General features: G+C 38.0%; 1 protein-coding gene across 1 annotated transcript in view; it reads left to right on the top strand.

Annotated features, from left to right (window-relative positions):
- CACNB4 (calcium voltage-gated channel auxiliary subunit beta 4) overlaps nucleotides 1-22,551 on the top strand; it is a 256,351-nt gene extending 233,800 nt beyond the window's left edge. Inside the window, exons 12-14 of the mRNA XM_030326909.1 lie at nucleotides 213-308; nucleotides 13,435-13,620; nucleotides 15,877-22,551. Of these exons, the coding sequence (XP_030182769.1) occupies nucleotides 213-308; nucleotides 13,435-13,620; nucleotides 15,877-16,137 (543 nt within the window). The 3' untranslated portion in view covers nucleotides 16,138-22,551. The remainder of the gene's footprint in view (nucleotides 1-212; nucleotides 309-13,434; nucleotides 13,621-15,876) is intronic.
- The last annotated feature ends 3,356 nt before the right edge of the window (nucleotides 22,552-25,907 follow it).

Genomic DNA, 25,907 nt, shown 5'->3' with positions numbered 1-25,907 from the left:
AACCTATCAAATCCACTATAACTGAGAGCCAGTGTAAGTGGGTGATGTCATTACAGAGTTTATATATATATATATATATATATATATATATATATGGTTTTTCATATTGTATTTCTTTTCTATTAATACTCAGGGCTTAAACAGACTATTTAAAAGATCTTGTCTTTTTTTTTTAGTTTTCTTTTAACTTGTTGGTTTATGTCTTCTATCAGGTTTTACAGCGGTTGATTAAATCTAGAGGAAAGTCCCAAAGTAAACACTTAAATGTTCAACTGGTGGCAGCTGATAAACTTGCACAATGCCCCCCAGTAAGTACCATCGTGTTTAGTCATAATCATTCTTGCCTAGACAGGAGAGAGTGGTGGTTTTGTTGTTGTTGTTGTTGTTGTTTGTTTTCATGTTACCATTGCCATTTTTGTTCTAGAATGATAGTAATGACATGTTGTCGTAAACATTAAGGTATTTTTCAAACAAACTGCTGCTGTCATGTTGGCTACATTCAGGCATCCAGAAACGGGGGGTGTCTGCCATGTAGTAAGAACTAAACCTAGTGTTCAGCGTCTGATGTCCTTGCCTGCTACCTTGATTACCTCGCAAACACTCAGCAAACTACTTAATCCAGTCATGTCGGCACTTTTATGAACAGAGAAGAAAAATAAAACATACTGATTTGACTTTTCTTTAACTTTTCTGCCAGGAAGTTCCAGTAGGCAGAAAAGATAGGACCTTGAAGGTTGAGAATTTATGGGAACAAGAAGAGCCCTGTGGTTATAGCAGATAAAGAAGAAGTCAGGGTTAAGAAAAATGAAAAACCATATTATAGCAACTCTACTCCTAGTGCCATTGCCAGAAAACAGCTGTTGAGTTGGAAGCCAAGAAAATGGCAGAGATTTTGGTGGGTGTTGGGGGACATAACTGCTATCATATGGGTCACCAGTGGCTGATCAGTGTCTACTCCTGCTCAGCTGATTTACTACTTCTGTGCCTGTGTTTGTCTAAAGGAAATAACTGTCTTTCCTACTGATTTGATTCACTAGATTTTTTCATATACTTGTGTAAGGATCATTTATGCTCTGTGGAAGCATAAAATCTAATTCAGATGTTTAGAGAGGCAATACAGCATAGCTGTAAAAAGTATGGACTGTGGAGCCAAATTGCCTGTGTTCAAGTCCACACTAGTTATGTAATCTTCAGCAAGTATCTACCTCACTGGGTTGGTATAAAGATTCAACGAGTGACTCTTAGCTCTTAGAACAGGGACTGGCACATACTAAGCACCATCTAGGTGTTTCTGTTATAATTATTGGATGTACTTTGCATTGTGCCATGCCTAACCTGTCAGGCTCTGTAAGGATCTGTCCCTGTCCGTTTTACTGTTTTATCTCAGTCCTTTATTATGGTAGGCCCACGGTAAATTTTTTTTTTGACGAGTGAGTGAATGAAAGGCAATAAGAGTATGATGCATCCTTTTATTGGATAGGCCAGATACTGTGCTAGATGCTTTACATAGATTATCTCTAATCTTCACTGTTATCTAGTAAAGTAGGCAATATTATCCCCATTTGTAGATGAAGCGACTGAAGAGAGAGAGAGGTTAAATGATTTTACTAAGGTCACACAGCAAATTAGGATTAGATTAGATCTATCTGGTGTCAAAGCCAGTTTCCTGCCCTCACAGTCCCACCCACCTATATACACGCCTGGTTACCTGTCCACAGATAATTTGGATAGCTGGAGTGCTATGTTAAGAAGCCTCACTACACATGGCCTATGAATGAAGTCCACTTGCAAAATGGAATGTATGATTAAAGCACTGCATGTATATTGAAGAATGTATTACCCAGCCCTGACTCTATAATCTTTCCCAGCTAAAGGATGTTAACCGTTATTGAACGGTTACCAAAAGCTAGGAACTATGCTATCGTTTCCAATTTTTAGAATAGTTTTATGTAGAGTTGTATCAATTTGGGTCTTCTGGGAAGCAGACACCTAAATGGAATTAGAACTGAAAATTGATTGGAGAAAATGCCTGAGAAAGGGGGCAGAACAAGGCGGGAGAGCCTTCTGATCAGACGTTAAGTCTGATCTCATGAAAGGAAAGGAGGAAGGAAGGAGAAATGGATAGAAGGAGCCTCAGACTGAGATGCAGATTTCTTGCATGTTTGTCACATGTTGGCAGGAATGTCCAGGCTCTATTCCCCACGCTGTGCTCAGGCACTGGCTAGGAGCAGCCTGTGGAGAGCATGGCCTTGGTTTGAATGCTGTAGTGGTTCTGGAAGGTGCCAAGGTCCCCTAACCCCCCATCCCGGGGTTTCTGCTAACTTCACTCATCACAGCAAATTTTCCAGGAAATCTGAGAGTACTCTAGTGGATAACACTATCCCTGCTTTCTAGAAGGGAAAGAAGCTAAGTCCCTGACTAAGAAATTTGTTGGAGGTGACAATTAGTAAATGAGCCCCAAGATTCAACCCTAGATCTGTCTGACTCCAACAAAGCTCTGTTTCCCATGCCTCTCTACCTCTGTACAGAGCTGTGTAGTGCAGGTGAATCTTTGGCCCCAACTTTGCTGTGCAAGAAATATCTTCAGGGCAGAACAAAGACCTCAACTGGGCAGGGATGGGGGCTGGGGGTGGGGTAGGGCAGGGGTTGGTGAGGAAGTTGAGGGAGTTGTGGGGGGGAGTTCCAGTTCAGACAACCATTGGCCATGCCCATGTGGTCCTTAAGGATGGATATTCTGCTGCATCAAACCTCATCTGGAACAGAGAATCTTTGGTAAGGCAGGGAATCTTTAGATAAGCGCCTCCTCTCTGGGACATTGGCAGGAGAGTTCCTTTCTCTTCTATGTCTGGGGGAGAGGAGGTGTCTCCCTCTTTTCCCCTACTGTTGCTATTAACGGAACTTCCTCTTTGCTTTTGTTGTATCTAAAAGCATCCCCACCTTCTATTGTTTCCTGAGTCAGTTAGCAAAATCTCTCCAACCAATTTAGGCTTTTGGGAAACAAAACCCAGGAAGGGAAATAGAGAGCTGGCAATTTCCTGCAATAGCACCCCCTCCCCTGCCCCCCAGACAAGGAAGCCCAGACCCTGCCACCTGCATGAGTGGTAGAAAAGAAAAGGGGGAAATACAAAAGGAGAAACACAGATTAATACCTCAAAATTCATTGATCATATCTACCTTCAGAGAGGTAGAAGGGTCTACGCTGTGCAGGCATCCTAGTTCTGTGAGGTCCCTGAGGTGGCCCCAAGATCTGCAGAAGTTTTGGGAGCAGATCTGTGTTGACTAGAGAGCAGGTAGGCGTGTCTAATTTCACTGGACAGAGTGAGCAGACTCATCCACAAGGAGCAAGGCATTTTACAAGTCTACTCAAATGCAAATGCCAGGACGAATGGGATGCCTTTCTAAGTACTGAGCTCCTAGTCTCTCACTGCATTCATTTGAAGGCAGGGTGGAGGTGGAGTGGCCTCTAGAAACAGATGTCAAGATGTGGGAGGAATCTCTTCTGGTGAAGGCTGAAGGATATGGTGTCTAAGACCCTTTTCAACTGCAAGACTGATTCTATCTAGATTTTGGAAGTAATCAGTGTAGAGATGTTAGTGAAACCATGAAGGCCATGGAGCCCAAGGAAGAGAAGAGTATTTTAAAAAAGCAGAGGGGCACCTGGGTTGCTCAGTGGGTTAAGCGTCTGACTTCGGGTCAGGTCATGATCTCACGGTTTGTGAGTTTGAGCCCCGGGTCGGGCTCTGTGCTGATGGCTCAGAGCCTGGAGCCTGCTTTGGATTCTCTCTCTCTCTCTCTCTCTCTCTCTCTCTCTCTCTCTCTCTGCCCCGCTCTGCCCCTCCCCTGCTTGTGCTCTGTTTCTCTCTCTCTCTAAAAAATAAACATTTAAAATTTTTTTTTAATTTTAAAAGCAAAAAATATGTCAAGTAAAGTGATATCCTCATTGTTTCAAAATGTCATTAAGATCATTCTTTTTGACACTCAAAAAGAATGAAATCTTACCATTTGCAACTATGTGGATGGAACTGGAGGGTATTATGCTAAGTGAAATTAGTCAGAGAAAGACAAAAATCATATGACTTCACTCATATGAGGACTTTAAGAGACAAAACAGATGAACATAAAGGAAGGGAAACAAAAATAATATAAAAACAGGGAGGGGGACAAAACAGAAGAGACTCATAAATATGGAGAACAAACTGAGAGTTGCTGGAGAGGTTGTGGGAGGGGGGATGGGCTAAATGGGTAAGGGGCACTAAGGAATCTACTCCTGAAATCATTGTTGCACGATATGCTAACTAATTTGGATGTAAATTTTAAAAAATAAAAAATTGAATTAAAAAAAGAAGCTAAACAAACAAACAAACAAAATGGCATTAAGATCAGATACTTCTACCGATGGTCTGTGAGCATGTCTGAAGACATAGTATCCACGTCACCGTATGGTTAAGTCAGACAAACTCAAATATTTGGTCATCTCAATTCTGTGTGGCTCACTTACAAGAATGACATTTAGCAAATATTATTCAAGCATTAGGCCTGTTACCTTGCTAGGTGCTAGGGATTCAAAGGCACGTGCCTGCCTTCAAGGACTGTATAATCTAATAAGATTACAGTTGGCTACAAAGAGGAGAAAACAGACTCAAATACAGAGAACAAACTGATGATTGCCAGAGGGGAGGCAGGGGAAATAGATGAAGGGAATTACAGGGTACAAACTTCCAGTTATAAATGAATATAAGCCATGGGGATGAAAAGTACAGCATAGGGAATATAGTCAATAATTTGTAATAACTTTTTATGGTGACAGATGGCAACTACACTTGTGGTGAGCATTCTGTAATGTATACAATTGTCAAATCAGTGTGTCCTGATAGGATATGTCAACTACACTTCACTTTTTAAAAAATAGATTGCAGTTGACTAAGTCAGCTCTTAGCAAACAATTTGGTAGATCATAATATCCTTACAGATATTACTTCAGAAATGTCTTATAGATTAAAAGTGGGTTTTTTTAAGTTTTATTTATTTAAGTAATTTCTACACCCAGCACAGGGTTTGAAGTCATGACGCTGAGATCAAGAGCCACATGTTCTTCCACCTGAGCCAGCCAGCCAACCCAAAAGAGTGGTTTAGATCAGGGTTTCTCCAATTCAGCACCATTGACCGTTTAGGTTGGATAATTCTTTGTTATGGGAACCTGTCCTATGCGTTGTGGGATGTTTAGCAGCATCCCTGGCCAGCAACAACTTCCAAATTGTGACCACCAAAAATGTCTCGAGACATTGCCAAATGTCCTTTAGGGAAAAAAAAAAATCACTCCTGGTTGAGAACCACTGGTTTAGGCTAATATATACATAAGTCTCGGTGAGTAATGTTTTAGAAGTCTTAGTAAGTGATTTCTTGAGATACATTCTAGGTGAATTAAACTTGTTTCTTTTTAGTTTGATCTTTTTATGAGAATGAGTTTATTAATATTTATTCCTCATCACTATTAGAGAAAATACTTGTGTCCTATTAAAACTGAGGCATTTTAGCTTCTGAGAGGGCTGAAAATTGAATAGTTGTGTATATAATGCATCTGTTACCTCTGAAATAGCTGGAACCAAGAACATATAGGCGCATACTTAAGTGCAAATAATACTGTGAGGTCCCTTAGGACTTGTCCACATGTCAGGAATCTCACACAGCCTCAGGCACTTGGGAGACAGTCTTGCTCTATTATGTCTCAGCAGCAAAAGTTTTTTTAAGTTTATTTACTTAGAGGGAGATAGCATGGGCAGATGTGCGTGCACATGAGGGAGAGGGTCAGTGTGAGAGAAAGAGAGAGAGAATCCCAAGCAGGCTCCACACTGTGAGTGCTCAAACCCACAAACTGTGAGATCATGACCTGAGCCGAAATCCAGGGTGGGGCGCTCAACCGACTGAACCACCCAGGCTCCCCTCTGCAGCAAATTCTTGTTTTATGTAATTGATTGGATAACCTGAAATATTAAACAAGCAGTCTGGATAAGTAAGGTTACTTTGTATTTAATATTTTCTAAACACTGTTTACGTTATTAAACATGTTCATTTGATATTGTTTGAATAGCATTTGTAATGCTAAGAAGGAATTTTACACTCTATGTTGGCACATGTGAAAAAAAAATCTTTGGATTCTAAAAACTAGTAGTAATTTAAAAATGTGTCTGCATTTGTCCCTACTTTACTTTAAGACCATGATTATAATTGTCACTGAAAGACTGGTGATCACTGTGTCATTTTAGTTCCTCTAGGAGAGTTTACAACTTGCTTAATTGGCCACTACATCTCCAATCTGAAAAGTCAGCAAATTATACTGGCAGAGTCGCACATTGCTAAGAAATTAAAGGCAGCAGTCTTTAGAAAGGGAAGTCTAAAATAGTGCTGAAAAAACTTAGCTTTCTGTAGCCAGAAAAATGAATCCTAGGCTCAGGGATTGTTGAAGCAGAAAGGAACCTTGAAAAGCAGCCAGTGTAGTATTTCCTGGAGTGTTTTCTTCCCAATATGATCTCCATGTGATGTCAGCAGGTGCTATGGGGAGAGTTCTGATACCAAAAATGTTTGAAGAAACAACTTATGTAAACAAAGATAAACTGATTTCTCTACTACAGTTGCCTTAATATGCTAATGAGTGTTTTATATCTCCATCAGGATAGTATACAGTGTTTCCCTTAAATTTTGACTGTGGAACCATTTTCCACAGAGCATCCTATGGATCTAGTGTTTCGTGGAACACTTCTAGGGAAAGATTGATCCAGTCCAACCTCCTCATTTTTCAAAAGAGGGAACTGAGACCAAGAGAGGTGAATTGGCTTTCCAAAGAACATAAGACTTGGCCAAAGTCAGCATCAGATAGTGAATGGCCGCAAACTGGTTATTATATATCCTCCTGGAAAGAGAAGCTTGGGTTTCACAGGTGAAGATTCTCTCTCTCTTTTTTTTTTAAGTTTATTTATTTATTTTGAGAGAGAGAGAGCATGAGTGGGGGAGGAGCAGAGAGAAAGGGAGAAAGATAGAGAGAATCTCAAGCAGGGTCTGCACTGTCAGCACAGAGCCCAACATGGGGCTTGAACTCACAAAACCATGAGATCATGACCTGAGCCAAAATCAGGAGTCCAACACTCAGCCACCCGGGCACCCTGGTGAAGCTTCTTTTAAGAGAGGGGTGAGCAAACTTTTTCAGTAAAGGCCCGAAGGCAAATATTTTTGGTTTTGTGGGCCCTATGGTCTTCTTCACAAAACTCCTCAACTCTGCTTTGGTAGCAGGGAAGCAACCATACCCAATGTGTAAGTGAGTGCATGTGTTCCAGTGAAACTTTGTTTATAGAAGCAGGAGGCAGGCCTGTAGCCACCCTACCAAAGTTGCACCAAAGTCACCACCCTTGTTCTGGGACAATGTTTTGTTTATCCATAACTGTGCAATAAACTTCCCTCAAACTTAGTGACTTCAAACAATGAGTATTTGGTGGTATTCAGCCGGTGGCTGACATGGTTCCTTAGTGGGGATGGCTGGAAGGCTGGGCTTAGCCAGCTCCTTCCTCTTAGTCTCCACATGGTTGCTGGACCTTTCCATGGGCTCTCTCCCACAAGGATATAGGCTTCTTACATGGCAGCTCCCAGGGCTCTGAAAGCCAAACATTCCAATCTCTTAAGCTTAGATATTGGACTTAGATAATGGTACAGCGTCACTTCTACAGCATTCTGCCAGGCAAAGGAGTCACAGAAGCTGCGCAGATTCAAGGAGAGAGGACATAAATTCTCCATCTCAGTGCAGGGAGCATCAAAAGAATATGTGGCCATGTTTAATCTGCCACAGACAGCTCTACTCTGGAAGAGGGAAGAAGTGCCTCATTGACTGCCCTGGATTCACAGAAGAAAATGTGGGATGCAGACAGAAGAGGGGCCAATGAACCTAGGACCCATTTGTTTTTAATATGACTGGCCTGAATTTGTAGTTGGAATATTCATGTATACACTACATGATTAGATTTCATTTTGCTTTCACTGGGTATCGGTACCCTTGTCCTTTTCAGAGAAATTGAAAATAGTACATTTTAAGAAGGCCGAAGTTCGAACTGGCCCAGTACTGTGGTAATAAGAGCTACATAATACATGGTGAGAAAAGTGGACAGGCAGACAATTGAATATATAAATGAAATGTAATCCTTTAATCCTACTTAGTTACAAGCTGGCTTGTGTTACCATAAGATGACCCTGTGGCTCTCTGAGCTGGGTGATTTTTTTGAGCGTGTAAAATGACATTGATCGCTCTCTCTGCAAGAGGGGAACTCATCTCCTCACGGAGTCTTGCAAACCTCTAACATTACAGTCACCATAGGAATTCTCTTCTGTCACCCTTTATTTTCCACTGCTGAATAGACTCAGATTTATTCTATTAAATACAAGCACTCTGAAGTGAATAATGGTGCCCCGTATCCTTGATCATATTGCTATCATGGTAGTAATTTTCCACTGCCCTCTTCCAGCCACTTTATGTAAATTATTTAGAATCGTGTGGATTCATCCATCTATTTAAAGTACTGTCACCAGCGGTGCTTTCACTATTACAGAGCCTCTGGACATCCACAGCTTAATTCATAATACTGCTTTTGAAAAAGACAGTAATCAATCTGAGATGTTTCCTTCATGAAACAAGGCCACATAGGATCTAGTTCTCTCAATCCAAAGGAGACTTCTCTTGTTGTAGGGATTTTAGCCACCCAACTTAGATATATGGAGTTAGGGATAGTTCACTCCCACCAGTGCTATGATTTAAAACATTGGATTAATTTGAACGTAACAAAAACACTGGGTGCTTCTACAGACAGTAACACGGGTAGATGTTGCTATACTCTTTGAAGAATAGGAATGGACAGGATGGAGGGGGGTAGTGAGGAAATGTGTGTGGGTTCATTAATGAACATCATTGATTGTTAAGACAGGAACTACAAGGGATCAAAGTCACTGATACTCTTTGCCTTCATGTCCCCCCGCCCCCGAAATTAGTGGCAAATTCTGATTGTCTTTCCTGTGCAGCTTATTAAAGCTGGACTGTACCTGAGATGAACTGCTAGAGCCCCACAATATCGGTAGGCTTTCCTTTATCCCCATAATACCTCCTAGATTTGTTTAATTTAGTAACAGTTTGCCATCACTAGTTGGTCACTGAGTTAAGTACTCAGGACTTCAAAAGCTTTAATAATATCAAAAATGCACTTGTGATATGAAAGAAACATTGGTTAATTATTTTCTAATTAGCATTACATAGTTGCCATTCAGCCATTTTATTTTACTGAACAGTATTTTCCAGTTTTTTTTTTTTTTTTTTAATGGTGGCAGATTCAGGATCTCTTTATTCTAGTAGCAAAGAAATAAAAGCGTACCCACCCCTATTACTTTTTTTCCTCCTAGAAATAGGAAAGATTCCCCACATGAGGTTTTATCTATGCACAACAAGTAAATGTAAAACAATGCATATACCGTGGGAGAGTTTGTATTTAATCTCCTCACTAGCTAGTATTCTGTCATGCACCAGCTTTAAAAAAAAAAAAAGGTAAAATTAACTTGCAAAATTAATTTCTAAGTTTAATAAACTTTTTATTAGAAAATGTTTAGCAACTTGCTAAACTTGCTAGATAAAACTTATTACAAATTATGTTAGGTTTAATGAGACATTCCCTTCTGTGCTAGAAAGGATGAATTTCATAGTTATAAAGAAAGACTTGTACAGTCTGTCTCTGTATCTCCCCTCCTCAAAGAATGTACCAGAAGTAAATGGGACCTGCTCCAGTTCTCACTGTAGGAACTGAGAAGTGCTCTATGTTCTGTAAAAACTAGGAGGACGACTATTCCAGTGCCCCCTGGGTTTTCCAGATTTGGGCACTGATAGTCCCAAGTACCCAAAAACACAGAGCCCTGGGCACATAAGGATAGTTGGTTGCCCTAATTCAGGTGCCTTTCGTAGGAAACTTTGTGATGCTCTGTGGATGGAGAACCAGACAGATTGTTGTTAAGTACTTAAATTTTTTAAAAAGATATTGCCGATTTTCTTCATGTCCATTCAGTTCAGCATCAGTCTTTTGCTTTCTCTCGTCCCTGTCATCTAGTTCTCTGAGCTACTGGGTGAGCTGGAGGCCTGGGTTTCACTCTTCTTATTTATAAAGCTTTAGTATTTCATTTTCCTGAATGAGCTTATCCAGAAAAGGGACCTACTGTGCCTGGTTTTCCAATGGTTTTGACTCCTGTGTTCACTCACTATGTATTTACTTTAGCAGCCACATTATTTCTGCCCACTTCAGCTAAAGAAAATATCCCATCACAGTATAGCAGAGGCGTTTGCCGTGGTAGAGCTTTGAAAACAGCTTAGTGGTACCCTATTTCTGGCACTCACCAAGGGCATGGTGTCATTGAGTGGGTCCCTCTTCACTGCCTGTGACTGTCCCATTACCCACACCCTCTTCTGCTGATCAGATGACTCTCTGAGTCCGTATCCCATGCTGGAGGCCTCACGTATTGCACAGTAAGGAACTAATTAGACTTGAACCATTACATTTTTGAAAAATTGGCAAAGCCAGTTTGCATAATTCATGGGGCTGCTTCTCTGAATTTCATGTATAATATTTTTAAAAATTTATGCCCTTATACTCACTTTCTAACACTCTGGTCTAATCAGCTGTGTTATTTCCTCAACAGTTGAAAAGAAAAATTGTCACAGATATACAGGCTGTGAAATTCTTCTTAGTTGAAAATAAGCCGCATATGTCAGTATTCATTCAGAAGCTGAAATTTGCTTTCCTCTGTGCTTTTGAAAGCATGAAAGCAGTTTCAAATCATCTTCCATCATATAACTGTCTTTTTTAGCAGGTGCAAAAGCATCGTTTCCTAGAAATGATTGAGGCTTGAGCAAACAGCCGTGTGCTGATGGATACAAATTCTGTCCATTGGCAAAGAGGAGTACTTTGTTAAAATTACTTGTAATAAACTGTATGCTTAATTGTATCTGCAGCATGACGGTATAGCTGTAGCGTGTGGAACAGCCAAGTGGATATAAACCTTATTCAAATAATACTTTTTTGTGGGGGCTGCTTGCCTGGTCTTGCCCTCTCTGGGCTTTGTTGTCCTGTGACAGTCAGGACCCTCAGTCCAGGTGTCCTTGGAGGTTCTTTAACCTGGGACTCTATGAAAGGAAAAAAATTGAGTTTTTGAGACCACACCTTGTTGAGAACCCACATTATAGAATGAGACCTATAAGGGTGAATTAGACAGTTAACGTAAATGAAATTATGTAAACAGCAGCCTCCAAATCACACACAGTTTAGAAACTGTGAACCGTGTTAGCCTGGACTGGCTGACAGAGTGGGCCTTTGTTCCAGTGCTGCCCAGTTTCAACTTTCTTCTCCCTGTGTCATCTGTCTGAGTCTGTGCAACATTCTCTGGGGTAAGCCTGTTCTCGTCCCACTCAAGTCAGTGCTGCAAAGCTGTCAGAGAATGCAAGTTCATATCAGAGCAGTATGAATAATTCTCAGATTTGACATTTGATGGGTTACTTTAAGGTGGGGAAAGGGCTTTTGATTGCAAAAGGCAGAAATGTCTTTGAGTTACTTTAGTGGAACAGGGGATTTATTATAAGGGTGTATGTTGCCTGACTCTGTAGGAACGAGCTGTTTTTCCATTCTCTCATGGGCCACATGGTCTCTTTCTTCCGTTGCTTCTTCTGTTTTATTCTCTTCCCTCCACAGATAGAATTCTTTGATTTACTCATAGTTTTACCTCCCTTCTTAAAGTCCAACTTTCACATGTGTCTCTGAGCCTCCTTCTAAATTCAGAACTGGAAGCTGCAGCTGAGAACATTAACTGTCTCTAGATTGCTCTGAATTAAAGTCCCAGTGTGAGTTGGGGTATTAAGGAGTTTATTACGTGTCTTTCCCACTAGAAGAGGGGAGCTTCTTAAGCAAAGGGATGATGTCTGTTTTCTTTTCTGTACACTTACAATACCTAGCACAAAATAGGTCCTGAATACATATTTGATGAATAAATAAAACATACGAAACAACACCTGAAGTCTACTAATAAGGGGAAAGCCTCTGCATGAGTTGAACTGGCTGAGTCTTCTCAAACAGCAGTCGGTTTGGACTGAAGTCACCTTATTCTTTGCCCAGTTGCGAAACATTTCTCACTGCACCAATGACTTGCAAACTGCTTTGCATATTAGGGTCCAAATATGCAGTAGAGATCAATGTGATGAAAACGCTCCAGTATAAATGTTGGGGAAAAGATTTTTTCCATGGGGACTTCTGCTTAAGGGAAGCCTCACATTGATGCAGGTGAGTCGGCTGACCCACCACCAACTCATAGTCGTCCAGTTTCCGTGAACCTACAATCTAGCTGCAGCATCAGTGCTGGTGGCAGTAACCCTGTATTTGATTCGTTAGTGAAAGGTTCTTATCTTGGCAAAATGAGTTTGTGAAAGCAGGTAGGTAGTGGTGGAGATTTTGTGAGAGGGCAGGTGTGAATGCAGCGGTTGAAAGCTGGGGATGTACTTTCACTAGCTATGGAATGGCTTTTCTCTCTGTGAGGTGCCACGGCTTTCTGACTGTCTCTCCAGGGAATCTGCATCCTGGGTAAATCCTGTCGGTGTTCCCAGCCACACTGCAGGGTCACTGAAGTGCCACTTTGTCCCTCTGGGGTAGAACACATCCTGTTTACAGGCCAGATGTTGAACAAAGTCCTTCCTGACAGAAACATGGATACCAGATACTTCCTGTGTGTCACCCCATCCTTCCCACAATTAAATACTCCTGGTCCTTGTTCTTTTTTAACCATTTCACACAATGATCTTTTGGTAGCAGAAATCACTGTAATGTGCATTTCTATTATTAATCCTAAACCTTCTTTCCATGTTGCTTTATCATGAGACAGATGACATTTTCACAAACATCCTGAAAAGTGCCTTAGTAAATGTTATTCCCTTCAACATAGATATTTTGGGGGGGAGAAATGTTTATTCCCATGATATGGTCATTGCCCAGAATATTTTGAGAACGCCTCTTTCAATGCCATTAATATTCTGAAGTAAGTACAATTGAGTTCTATAGGAATGTATGGATAAATATAAATGTTTTTGCTGTCTTCTACATATAACACTTTTACACTCACGTCATCTTTTTTCTTCTAAATAGTGAAAGATCTAAATATTTCATGAGCACTCTCATTTTCGTGACCATGTCCAAATTTGCACTTGGTTAACTGTATAGCTCCTCACTGGACTTTAACTTTAGAAACTGCCAGCATGGCCTCTCCAATGTGATATTTGCTAGTAGATGTTAGGGGTGCTATTATCTGCATTAAGTGGAATTTTAGGTTTCATTGCTTAAAACGTGAAGTATAAGTAAAACGGATTTGTCTTGTCACCCGCAGGAAATGTTTGATGTTATATTGGATGAAAATCAGCTGGAGGATGCGTGTGAACATCTGGGAGAGTACCTTGAAGCATACTGGCGTGCTACCCACACAACCAGTAGCACCCCCATGACCCCTCTGCTCGGAAGGAATTTGGGCTCAACTGCACTGTCACCATACCCCACAGCAATTTCTGGGTTACAGGTATTGCCACTTTCCACTCATGCTTTTACAGTCTTACAACTGAAGATTCTACAGAGAACTTAATGGGGATGAAGAGTGGGATTATCCTTAATCTGAAGAGGAAAACATATGTGGGTGTTATCTTTAAAAAAAAAATCCAAAATATTACCTCACTGTGATCTACCCTAGGCAAAGTTCCCCCCAGTGGCCCTTTCCATAGAACTTTGCTCTGAGTTAATGTGTAATGACTTTTGCTTAGACAAACTAATCCCTCCTGTGTCTAAACCCTTCCAGGACACTTACTACTTACTCAGTGCAACTGTCCAATACTTCTCCAGGTCCCTTCTTAAAGATTATACACTGGTGGCAACGTAAGGCACTATGGCAAGCTAAGTAAGTTATTTGGGGACAGATGGACCTTTTGACTGCCCTTAACTAATCCTGCCCCATAGGGCCTGTCCCTTAGCTTCCTCAATACAGAATGTGCACACAAGTAGAGTCACTCTGTTTGGAAACAGTGACGGATCCCTGCATTTTCTTGGGGTGGGGGGAGTGTGGGGGCCCATGCTGGTCAGCGGCTATGGTAGGTCTCCTTTAGGAAAGCTGGGGACAAGTTCAAGGACCGGAGGTTTTCTCTTCTGCTATTCTAGTGTTGCACTCAGGGCTAGATGTCAGGAGCCAGAGGCATTATGATACAAAGTGAATTTTGCCTTTTGACATCAATAATTATTTACCATTTATCGAGAGTCTGCTGGAATGGAGCCCAACCCACAGGTGGCTGAGGTACATCTAGTCAATTGAGCCTCTTGTATCATGACTAGTTTTATATTAAAGAGTTATAATGATAATCGTAATTATAGATCATGTAAAGTTAAGCCTGAGAGGAAGGGCACTCTCTGAAATACTGAGTTATAACTGTATTACTCTCCTACAAAATTTCATCTTTATAAGCAAAAAACTGCCCTATAAAGGAGCAGCTTTTGAGCCTGGAAATGAACATGGGAAATGTGCTAGGGTAATACACATATATATGTATGCACCAGGACTGTTTCTTGCCTGGTTTCGCTGCCTGTGTGCGAATCCAAGTGTGGCATATCCAGTGACTAGTTTGGGTTGGCTCCAAATTGTATACTATGGGAGAGAAATGGATGCATGAAGCAATATGCTTCTATAATGCAGGTAGAAGAGAAACGCACTTTATTTATGAATATAACACTCTGGACTCATCACCTCTAAGGCATCCACCTAGAGTGGTTCTCCCAATTTCACTTGAGTTAATGTGGTGCCCTTTGTCCTGGAGCCTATTTCTCTTAGTGACCATGAGTATTTAATTGTTAGCCTCCTGGCTGGGGTGAAAGACACAGGCTCTAATTATTGAATGATGTTCCCACTGGGTGAAGGTGAGTGTCCCTTTAGAGGAAACGTATCTCGGTCCTTGGTTTCATCAGGATCCTGTTTCTTAATGGAGGTGACCTACCTAAGTAGAGAGCCACAGCTACGATACGTGTTTTCCCATGATTTAAAGAAAAATGTTGAATAACATTTTCTGAGCCATCAAATAAGTATCTGAAGATATTAATTTCAATAAATGGTATTAGAGGAATTTAGTTGATATCTGAAGATAATTTTTGCAGGGCATTTCAGTTGAGGAAGCAAGAATTGCAAATATCAATTAGCCAGCTCCATAATTATTATACACTCCTTTGGAAAGAACACTGCTGAGAGCCTTAATGTTTATGTGTGATGAAGAAACAAACACATTATTTTATGGGCAGCACAAATCATAATTTCATGAAAATATTTTATAGGGCATAAGGGACATTCAGCTAGATAAAGGTGAAGTGTGTGACTTTAGGAGGAGAAAGATTTTACCAGTTAAAGAGAGAAATAAAATAGCAGATGCTATTCTGAACTTTAACTTATTTCCCAAGAGTAAAATAATCCTCAGTTTTGCAGTAGAAGTGGAGTTATTAGGTATTCCTAGATATATTAAGTTCTATTCAGCAATTAACTTTCAATTCTCTATTTTTAATAGGCAGCCTAATCACCTAGCATTATGTAATTAAATTCATAAACTATCAGCATTTTAGTATCTTTGCAACGTTGTGTCCTGAATGGAATAGACCAGATCTTTTGAGCAGACCATTTGTGCATCAAAATGTTTTATTAAGTCTGATAGCGTTTTATTGTACATATCCTACTGTTGTTCGTATATTTAAATGCTCTAGATGAATGAGGCTGACATGATTTAACCATTGAACTATCTGATATTTATAGAGTCAGCGTATGAGGCACAGCAACCACTCCACAGAGAACTCTCCAATTGAAAGACGAAGTCTAATGACCTCTGATGAAAATTATCACAATGAAAGGGCTCGGAAGAGTAGGAACCGCTTGTCTTCCAGTTCCCAGCATAGCCGAGATCATTACCCTCTTGTGGAAGAAGATTACCCTGACTCATACCAGGACACTTACAAACCCCATAGGAACCGAGGATCGCCTGGGGGATATAGCCATGACTCCCGACATAGGCTTTGAGTCTGCAGAAGCAAACAAAAAATTCATCTGTTGACAATTTGCCATAGCACTGCTAGGATAAACCAATCATCTTAACTTGGCAAGTACAGCACAGTGTTTCCTGTGCTTGTGGGCTGCTGTCATTTGATGCTAGGTAAGGGGCAAAAAAAAAAACCAACAAAAAAACATTATGCCCTTAAGTCGAGATGGTTATTAGATGCCCAGTCATATAGATATTTTTAAGCGCGGCATTTACATAACAGTACCTTTTGTTTTCTTCATTAGATTTAGACACATCGATTTGTAATTTAGGGTACTTATCAAGGCACATATAAAATAATTTCCCATGCTGGAAATTCCAAATGACCAGTTCCAGTTGGAACCAATTTATAAACCAATTCCTGTTGGAATTTGGGTGAATCGACTAGAAAGTCTACTTGAGCATGTTGTAGTCAATTTAAAAATCTGAAAAAAAAAAAAACAAAAAAACCAAAAACCTAATTAATGAGAAAATCAAAATACCAAAAGAAGCCAAAACCAGGTATGGTTTTATTTGCTGGAAGCTAAATTTACATTTAAAGTCGGAATGTATAAACATTTTAATATATGTTAACGTTGCCAGAATGGCTTTCAAACTCACCAAAAGTATTGATGATGCCAAAAAAAAAAAAAGCCTCCAATTAATGCAGAAGTTATTCACTCTCCTCAGATTTTAATATTTTTGTTTCTTTCCTGGCACAGCTGTTGTATTCAAAGTGTTTTGCTTTGTGTTTAGTCACTACTGTTAGCTTGTCTGAAGTTGGCAAAAAACAAACAAACAAACAAACAAACAAAAACCCTCAAAATTTCTTTAGCAGTGAGAGAGAATAATATAAAGAAGCCCAATCATAGCTGGTCACAGGAAATGGAAAAAGAGGAGTTGTTTCCCCTTTACTCAATCTGAGCATAACTATATACACAACAACATCCAGGAATCCGAAGTCAGACAGTAAGGATGGGCACAGAGCCTCCTGAGTGCGAAGCTAAACATCTCCAGATGGGAATTCATCTGTCCAACTTACCACAAACATGGGGCCCGTGTTTCCTGCCAGCACAGTTGCATATCTTTCCATTGCTTCATTCAGTCTCTGTCTTTGAATATGTGAATGTTCTAGCCCTTCCCCAAATTCTTTATAATCATGCTAAGGACTTGTTTTACACGGAAACATTCAATTTTGATATTGAGAGCTGTGTTTATACAAAATAATGAAATGAAAAATGTGAAAACAAAAATGATGAACTTAAAGGCTTGCAATATAAAGCAAACGCACAGATTCAGAGTATATCTGTTCACTAAAATTATAGCATTTTTGCTGATGAGAATTATAAAGAATTTGGAGATTGAGCTGCCTTATTTCTAATGAACACTCCTCTTCACCTGTGAAATCTTCACAGTTTTTCCAGTGGCTGTAATTACGAAATTGGTGACCTTCTTTCTTATATTATCAAGGAAGCCTTAGATTCACTATGATCCAAGGAATTACTGAAAATTGACCCTTTTATATATTATACAAATATCTTTCAGAAAAGCCTCTTGTTTCTAAAAATCCACAATGCATGCATTTTTCTAAAGCCCCCAAAGGACCAGGCATAAAAATCCCTTTGTACTGGTACATGTCATGAAGACTGTATTTTGAAAACAATGATAATTGATTTCTATTACCTTATTTTCTTCCCAAGCCTTTCAATATTTAGGCTTTCAAAGCATGCACCAGTTAAATAATCTTCCTCGCCATGAAAACAAGTTCCAATTTCTTGATCAGTTATACATCTCTTGACGCCCATGGTGACCTCCCACATTCCCTCTCCTCCTCCTGTTCACTGTGCATACTCCATTATGAACCTGTTTAGCTGATGATGGGGATGCCTATAATTATGTAAGTTATTTCACATATTTGATACAACTGAAAATATGGGCTCGGTAAATTCTAAAAGTTAACATGTGATATTGGCTTGTGAGTTCTTTTGTCATCTAATGAAGCTTACAGAACTTTCAGTTAAGACATTTCAAAGAGCTGTATTCATTAGGCACTTTAATAAACATATAACCTGCCATTACTGAATACTTTGTTAGAACAAAGAAGAGCATTTTCCAGCAAATGAAAATATATTTATTACATGTACAGCACATATTTGCATGAGAAAGAGAACATTAGCCAAAACATTTTTCTATATGCTTTACTGGTTTCTTGTTTGTGCACATTCAAGTATTTAATTGCAAAGAGTGCATCAAGGTGATAAATTTAGACTAGACAGCTGTTCAGCTTTTTCTGTAGTAGCATTAGCAATCTGGTCATTTAACTACTTTAAGATATTTACATTTTATGGCAGGTAGCTGCAACAGCATTTACATATATTTCCTAGTCAGCAAGATTACCATATTCTTTCAACTTTTGAAAATCACTTGTTTTTAAAAACCTCTCAAAGCCTTGTTTCTAAGTCTCCCATGTCATATGCTAATAAAGAGAGGTCCGTTCAATATCTGTGCACAGAACCAATCTGTCGTTTACCATCAAGTGTCTGTACCTGTTTTGCTTTGCATTCTTATTCAAAAGCTAACAATCTTGGAAGGGGTATAAAGTATATTTTCTTGATGGATATATTTAAATTTTTACTTTGATTTGGCATATTCTTTTCATTCCTTTTGTAATTAACAAGTTTATCTTCTCCAAATGAAAAAGAAATATGCATTTCCTTTTTTTTAAGTATTAGAGTTTACTGTGTAAATGATACTTAAATACACATATATACTAAATGAAAGTTTTATTTTTGCCAAGCATATCAAGCACCTTTGAAAAATACATATTCCTCAAATACTTTGTTTTTAACTGACTTCATTTCAAAATAGCAAATGATAAGCAGGAGAAACAAGTCTTACAATGTTTTAAGTCTGTTTTAACTTGTAGTATAAATCACATATTCTGTAACTTCAGTATATGTATCAGAATATGTAAATTACATATTCTGTAATTTCAGTCTGCGAACATGTAACATTGTAGACACGTGTGACAATGTGGAAATGTAGTTCTGGAAAAAAGGGAATGCAATTTGTCAATCCTGATGTTAATTCTCAAGGCAATGTGACTCCAACATTATAATCAACAATGTTATCTTGTTTACACCAATATTTAAAGCAACACTTGGAAATGTTTATAAATGACTGATTATTCTCTCTTATCTTTATACAGTTCTATTGGAAAGAAAATTGAAATTAACAATTTAGACTGATAGTCTTTCCTAATAAGAGAGTCTTAATTATATGACAATATGTCATTGCACTTAGTCCTTAATGAAATGAACTTTTTAAATATAAAACAAATTCTAAGAAAATTATTTGTTCCCTTTGAGTAATTTGTTAATTACTTTAATTATTATTGTCGTTGTTTGCAAAACGTATTTTTGGAATGTTAACCTCTTTTCATACCTGCATACTTGAACTTGTCTTTTGTGTGGGGGCCTTAAAATTCATACTAGGAAGCTAGGTCAGTGAAAGGGAGGGAGAGAAAGAAATTATGCCAAAAGGTGGTTTGCAAATTTAAACTCTGAATGAACATATCACAAAATGTTGTTGAGACCCAGGATGTCAGTTAAGAATGTTTCTAGGCAACTTTAATTTGCATGCTAGTGTGTTTTTTCAGTTATACAATTTTATTTTGGTATTTGCTAAAAAATAAAAATGATGTAATGCCACTATAGAAATTGCCCTATATAGTAATATTTATACTACCTCTTCTCTAGAGAAGACAATCTGTCTTTAAGGAGAAAAACACTTTTCAATAAGTAGTGATCAAATTTATTACTCTTACTGCTAACCCAGCTGCAAAACTAAAAGCATAGATTCTTAAAATATACTTTCCCTTTAAATTTTAAACTGTATCCAAAATACTCTTGTCACCCTTCATTTCTTCCATGTTAGTGAAGTTTTCTTTGAATTGGTTCACATTTTACCAGCACACAAAGTTAATTTAAGAAATCAGTCATCAGAGGGAATAAAATAATCTGCAAGGGAATTGCCTTTGTGTGAAATTTGTTATAATATCTAGCTCTAAGCCTGCAAGGATAGATCCAGAGACTTGATATTTAAGTGCAGCTGGTTTGAAAATTCAAATTTTGATCCTTAATGTCTCCCGTGGACAGCCATTTACTAGGTGAGGGTATGCATTATCTTGGACTCCCATGTCATTGGAGCAAATTCCATATAAATGTTTTAAATAAATGGGAATGTACCCCTCATTTCTTTTATATTTCTGCCTTTGTGTTTCATGACAATGTTGCCTGTTGTTTTCTTTTTAATTATATGAAACTCATCTTTGGATGACTACATGAATGAAAACAGAGCAAATTATGTAATAAAATTTGTTTTATTAGTTCCTCATACCTTTAAATACTGTTAATACTTTGTAACTGAGTTACTTACTCAAATTGTGTCTATAGGACAAAGAGCAGGCCTCCTCTTTTAAATGATAATTATGAGCAAACCAGTCAATAAGATAGTTGTCTGCAGACAATAAGGATAACTTTTTTGTTGTTGACTTAAGCAGTCAAGTTAGTCAAAATAGTAAAACTGGCTCAAATGGGCAGAGAGCTACAGCATTCAAAAATCACTTTTTAAAGATTTCTTCTTTTACTAAAATGAACTTTCCACAATGAAATACATCTTCTTTTGGCAACTATCTTTATCTACTTGTGGATCGTTTAATCCCAAATGCTTCCTGTAATTGAGGGACAAAAAAGACGATTATAAAATATCTCATCAGATAATCTTGAACAAGGGCTGTAACTCCCATTTACCGTGAAAAGCATATAACTAAGAGTGAATAACAAGACTGTTGGAGAGTCACGGTTACATATAAAAATTTTCCTCTGTTTCTTGTGACGTATGTAAAGCGTTTGCTGAAACATGGTAGAAAATGTTACCAATGAATTTAGAGTGGTCTGGGGTGTATGCTAATGCATCCTCTTTGAAAATTAGGAGTTAAAATGAGAGCTATGTGAGAACCCAAAGTGGCTGGCCTCTAGCTTTTCAATTTTGTAAGTGTTCTTAGTTGTGTTTTGAACACTCAGATTTCTCAACAAATGGCTATGTCTATATTTATGTAAGGGCCACTCTTGCCCTACTTGCATGCCATTTTCACACACTTTTAACTGAAGTCAGTGTGAATTCCGTATGCATAAGGGATGTATTAAAGATACAGGAACGTTAATGCTATATTGTTGCATACTATTTTTCATATGCCTTACGATATTTTCTGGGACGTTATTAAAATGAAAGCATTTTATTGCCAAAATAAATCTATGTTGTTACTTCTAATCTGCATTAGCAGTAGAAAAATAAATAATGTAGCAAAACATATATTGTACAGTACAAAATTATAAAAGATATATATTTTGCCAATAATATGAAAATAGATTGAGGAGAAAGAAGCACATTTGTTATAGCACAAACTTAACAAAATCCACTGTTAAATCTGGCAGTCGTATTTTTTAAAAATATATAGATTTAATTCTAAGTTTTATCAGATTTATTTCATCTACCATCTTTTTAACTTGCTGCTTGATACTTTTCCAGCAATTTATTTCATAGCCTTGCAACCTGTGGATGTAATTTCTTTTATTTTATTCCCTTGCATAAAACTTATTAAATGTTATTTTGTGATAAGATTCATATTATATTTACTGTTCTTATTTCTGCTCCTTCAGTAACAACTACAAAAAGTATGGCAAGTGAGCTCATAGGGCTCCTCTGAATTTTGGACATACTTGAAATGTTTTCTATTTTTCACAGCCTAAAGTCAGAACAATAAATACAAATGTCCCAACAACAACAAAAAAGTATTTAGGGATTCTTCAATTTGTTTTGTACTCAATACTATTTTGAAACATGAGTTAAAGCCATTAGTTGTTTTTTTGACTGGGTGGCGGGAGGGAAAAACATACGTTTATTAACACTAAAAATAAACATGGCAAATTGATGTAAAAAGATTTTCCCTACTATTCTGAGGGCTGTTGATATCCCAAGCTATTGCTATATCTCCAGCTACTAAGTGGAAAAAAAAGATATTGCCTTTGTTAAATAATGTTTTTTCTTTCTTTAAATTTTATTTATTTTAAAAATTTACCCCCTTTTATTTTTCTTATATAGGTAAATGTGTAGCATTCTACAAGGCATGCTGGGTAAAATATACTATGCAAATGTGTACAGTGCTGCATGTTTTGTTCTCCCTCTGCTTTTGTGGCTTTAAAGAAAAAAATGTGTTGTTATTTTTGTGAAGAAAAACATTTAACAGAGAAAATGCAGAGTGCATGCATAGAGTATCCTAATTTCTATGGATTTGTTTTATGGAATTTAAATGTGTATAAATCAACTGCATTAATTTTTTCTTTTATATAATAAATGAGAAAACACTGAAATCAGCCTTATACCTCTCCTTTATATTATTCTAGAGATATTTATGTCATTCTGGAGGTATGTTCCTTTACCTCTTGCAGGAAAAAAAGAAGCCTAAACATTTACTCTCACAACACAGATTCAACTAAATGATGATTTCCTGAATACTCTGCTAGGATATATGAGTTATTACACAAGAAGTATTATATTAGGAAACAGCATTTAAATTAAATCCATACACAGAGAATATATTACAATATGTGTGTGTAAAACAGGATCAAATACAGTAGAGAAAATTAAACTAGGTAAACTTTATTGTTCCCGACAAATCTCTAAATGATTACTTTAATGTAGTAGTTACCAGAAGTTTCCAGAGGTTATCCTGTACCCATAAGCATTTCATGGATGGCACATAGCTTATGACTTGACATTTCATGTGCTCCATGTCAGTCGACCATGCTGTGAATTGATTGGCATTTGACTTTTTTCTCATTGTAGTGCGCAAGAAGTTCAAAAGAAATGTGCACTATGTTGATTATAATTACTGCATTAGAATTACACAGTGATTTATTGCAGCCAAGTTGTTTCACAAGCATTATCTCACTTAATCCATCTGACCACCCTGGAAAATAGGAAGGGCATAGATTATTAGACCCAATTACAAATGAGAAAAACAAAGATCATGGTAACTTTTCTCTGCAAAATACTTTTGTCTAAAAATACATACATCAAATGTTTTTACGCTGGTAGTCGTTTGAAGCACACAATGCTGGAATACAGTAAATGTTGACTAAATGAACGATACTTCAGTTATTGGAGAAATATTAAATAGGGCTGTCCTATCTATTAAGGCATTTCAACCAACAATCCGAAATTCTCAAATAGAATAATTGCAGCTCACTGCAACGACTCCATCAAGGCCATATGCCTGAAGCCACCTCTCTGGTCATTAACACATCTCTACTAATAGGATAGGTTGTGAAGAAAAATCTTGCTTGTCCTGTCATACAACATGCAGATTGGGATAGTGGTTAAACTGTAAGCCATAACTCCGGCCTATGTTCAAAGCCTGGATCTGGCAGTAACCAACTATGAGCTTGGGGCAATCACTTAACCTGCCTGTACTTTAATCTGTTTTTGTAGAGCAATTTTCCTTTTGGTTACAGGTCACATTGTCTTGTGTCTTTGTAGGTCCGGTAATTTTGTTACTGGGTTCAAGGTATTGTAAATATTCCATTGTGGATGGCTTGTTCTTATATTCCTCTAAAAAATGCTGGACTTGTTTTGACAGGCAATTGTAGATTAGTTTGATCCTCTGAAGGTTTGTTTTTAAGCTCCTTTAGGACTAGTCTAGAATAGGATTTCTTCTTAGGCTAATTTAGCTCCTCTTCTAAGGTCTCTGGGGTGTCTACCGAATGTCCCATATATTTAGTGAGTTCTCTTCACTCTGATGGAAGGGAACTCAGATCATCCCTGGTCCTTAGTAAACTCTAAGAATTACATGTTTTACGGCTCCCTGGTACTTGTTTTTTTTTCTCAGAAGTTGTTATTGGCTAGTCTCGGGTTTCTGCACGGATACAGGTTGATACATAGCCAAAGACTTAGTCGCTGACTTCAGCAGGCTTCTGGAGCTTTTCTCTGTACAGCTCCCTCCTTTCAGCCACTCTGCTTCACAAATTCTAGCTACCTTGATACCTTGGAACACTGATCTTTGTCTTCAACTCAAGGAGACTGCTAGACTCAATTTGAGTTCCCACCCCCTCTGTCACTGGCTAGGCATTACCTCCAGGCAGAAAATCCAGGTAATGGTTAGACTCACCTCATTCGTGACTCTTATCAGAGATCACAATCCTGTGCTGTATGTTGCCCAATATCTGAAAACAGTTGTTTTCTACATTTTGTACAATTTCCTATTTGTTAATGATGGGAGGACAATTCTGGACTATCCCACTTTCCCATACCTGGAAGCAGAAGTCTCTTTAATGACATTTTGCACATTACTATCATCATGGATAGTCTTTAAAAGATTTTATAAGGAGTTTGTTTTCACAAATAGCTTCATACTACTTGACAAACATTTCCAATTACTGTACTTACATAGTGGTCCAAATTTATATTTCACCTATGGATCCTATAGTTGTACAATATTATATTAGGCAAATTCCCTTTTTCTTTTCTTTTCTTTTCTTTTCTTTTCTTTTCTTTTCTTTTCTTTTCTTTCTTCCTTTTTTTTGAGGGCCACTTAGAGATAATCTGGCAGAGTAAGCCCTAACTTTGCAAGTAAATATGGATATGATAACCATTTAATAGGTGGACAGAGATGTGTGGGGAGTTTGTAAAATGTCTTAAGAGCTGCCAAAAGTACCACCTACAGTGTGCAAGAATGTAAATATCAAAGAGTTAATGTAAATTGATTACACAAACAATATTGTTTTTCTAAATAGCCTAGAAAGAACTTTATTATGTAAATATAAACATAAAATGGATTAATGTAGTATTTTCTTTCCTTTCATATGTCTCCTCTAAATTTGGCTCTTGGGGCACCCGGGTGGCTCATTCAGTTGAGCATCCAACTCTTGAATTTGGTTCAGGTCATGATCCCAGGGTTGTGGGATTAAACCCCATAGCAGGCTCCATGCCAAGCATGGATTGGGATTCTCTCTCCCTCTCTCTCTCTCTACCCCACTTCCCCACTCACACACACTCTCTCTAAAATAAAATAAATAAATAAAATAAAATAAAATAAAACTTGGCTTTTTAACCATAAGCCCCAAAAGAAGTCAAAGGACTTTTTTCTTGCACAGATGTTTAAAAAGAGACACATTTTAGTCCTCTATGCTGCTCTTTGTATTACGGGTACAATTTTCTAGCTCAATTAAGAAGAAATGTAGACTGTCAAGGTCTTACTTGTTCCATATATTGAGACAAGATATTGTACTGCTAGTAGATGTAAGGTGGAAAGATGTAATTTACTGTTGATTTTGTTTAATTTTATTCAGATCTTGAGCATGGAGGGGCAGAACAGTTCAAAATGCCTTTTATAAGTTTCACATTTTCTTCTTTCTTTTCTTTTTTTACCAAAGTTAAGGAGAATAGAAAGGGACGGAGCTGTTTCTGATTTCTTTGTGAAAGAAAAGTAAACAACTTTAGTTTCTCTTTTCCCACCTCTTGCCTTTAACAAGAGTAGAGACTAATTATCAGATTATCAAATGACCTCTTCATCGGATGACCTAGAATCAAAGAAAGACCTTAGGGACAAACCCACTGTTTTTCCTTATGTGAAAACTGAGGCCTGGAGAGATTAAGCAATTTACCCAGATAAAATATAACACGTGGAAGCAGAACTCTGATATCAAGTAACCTG

The sequence above is a fragment of the Lynx canadensis genome, chromosome C1 (assembly GCF_007474595.2).
Source record: "Lynx canadensis isolate LIC74 chromosome C1, mLynCan4.pri.v2, whole genome shotgun sequence".
NCBI classification, from domain to species: domain Eukaryota; kingdom Metazoa; phylum Chordata; class Mammalia; order Carnivora; family Felidae; genus Lynx; species Lynx canadensis.
The sequence above is the reverse complement of the archived record's forward strand: the minus strand, read 5'-3'. Positions and strand labels throughout refer to the sequence as shown.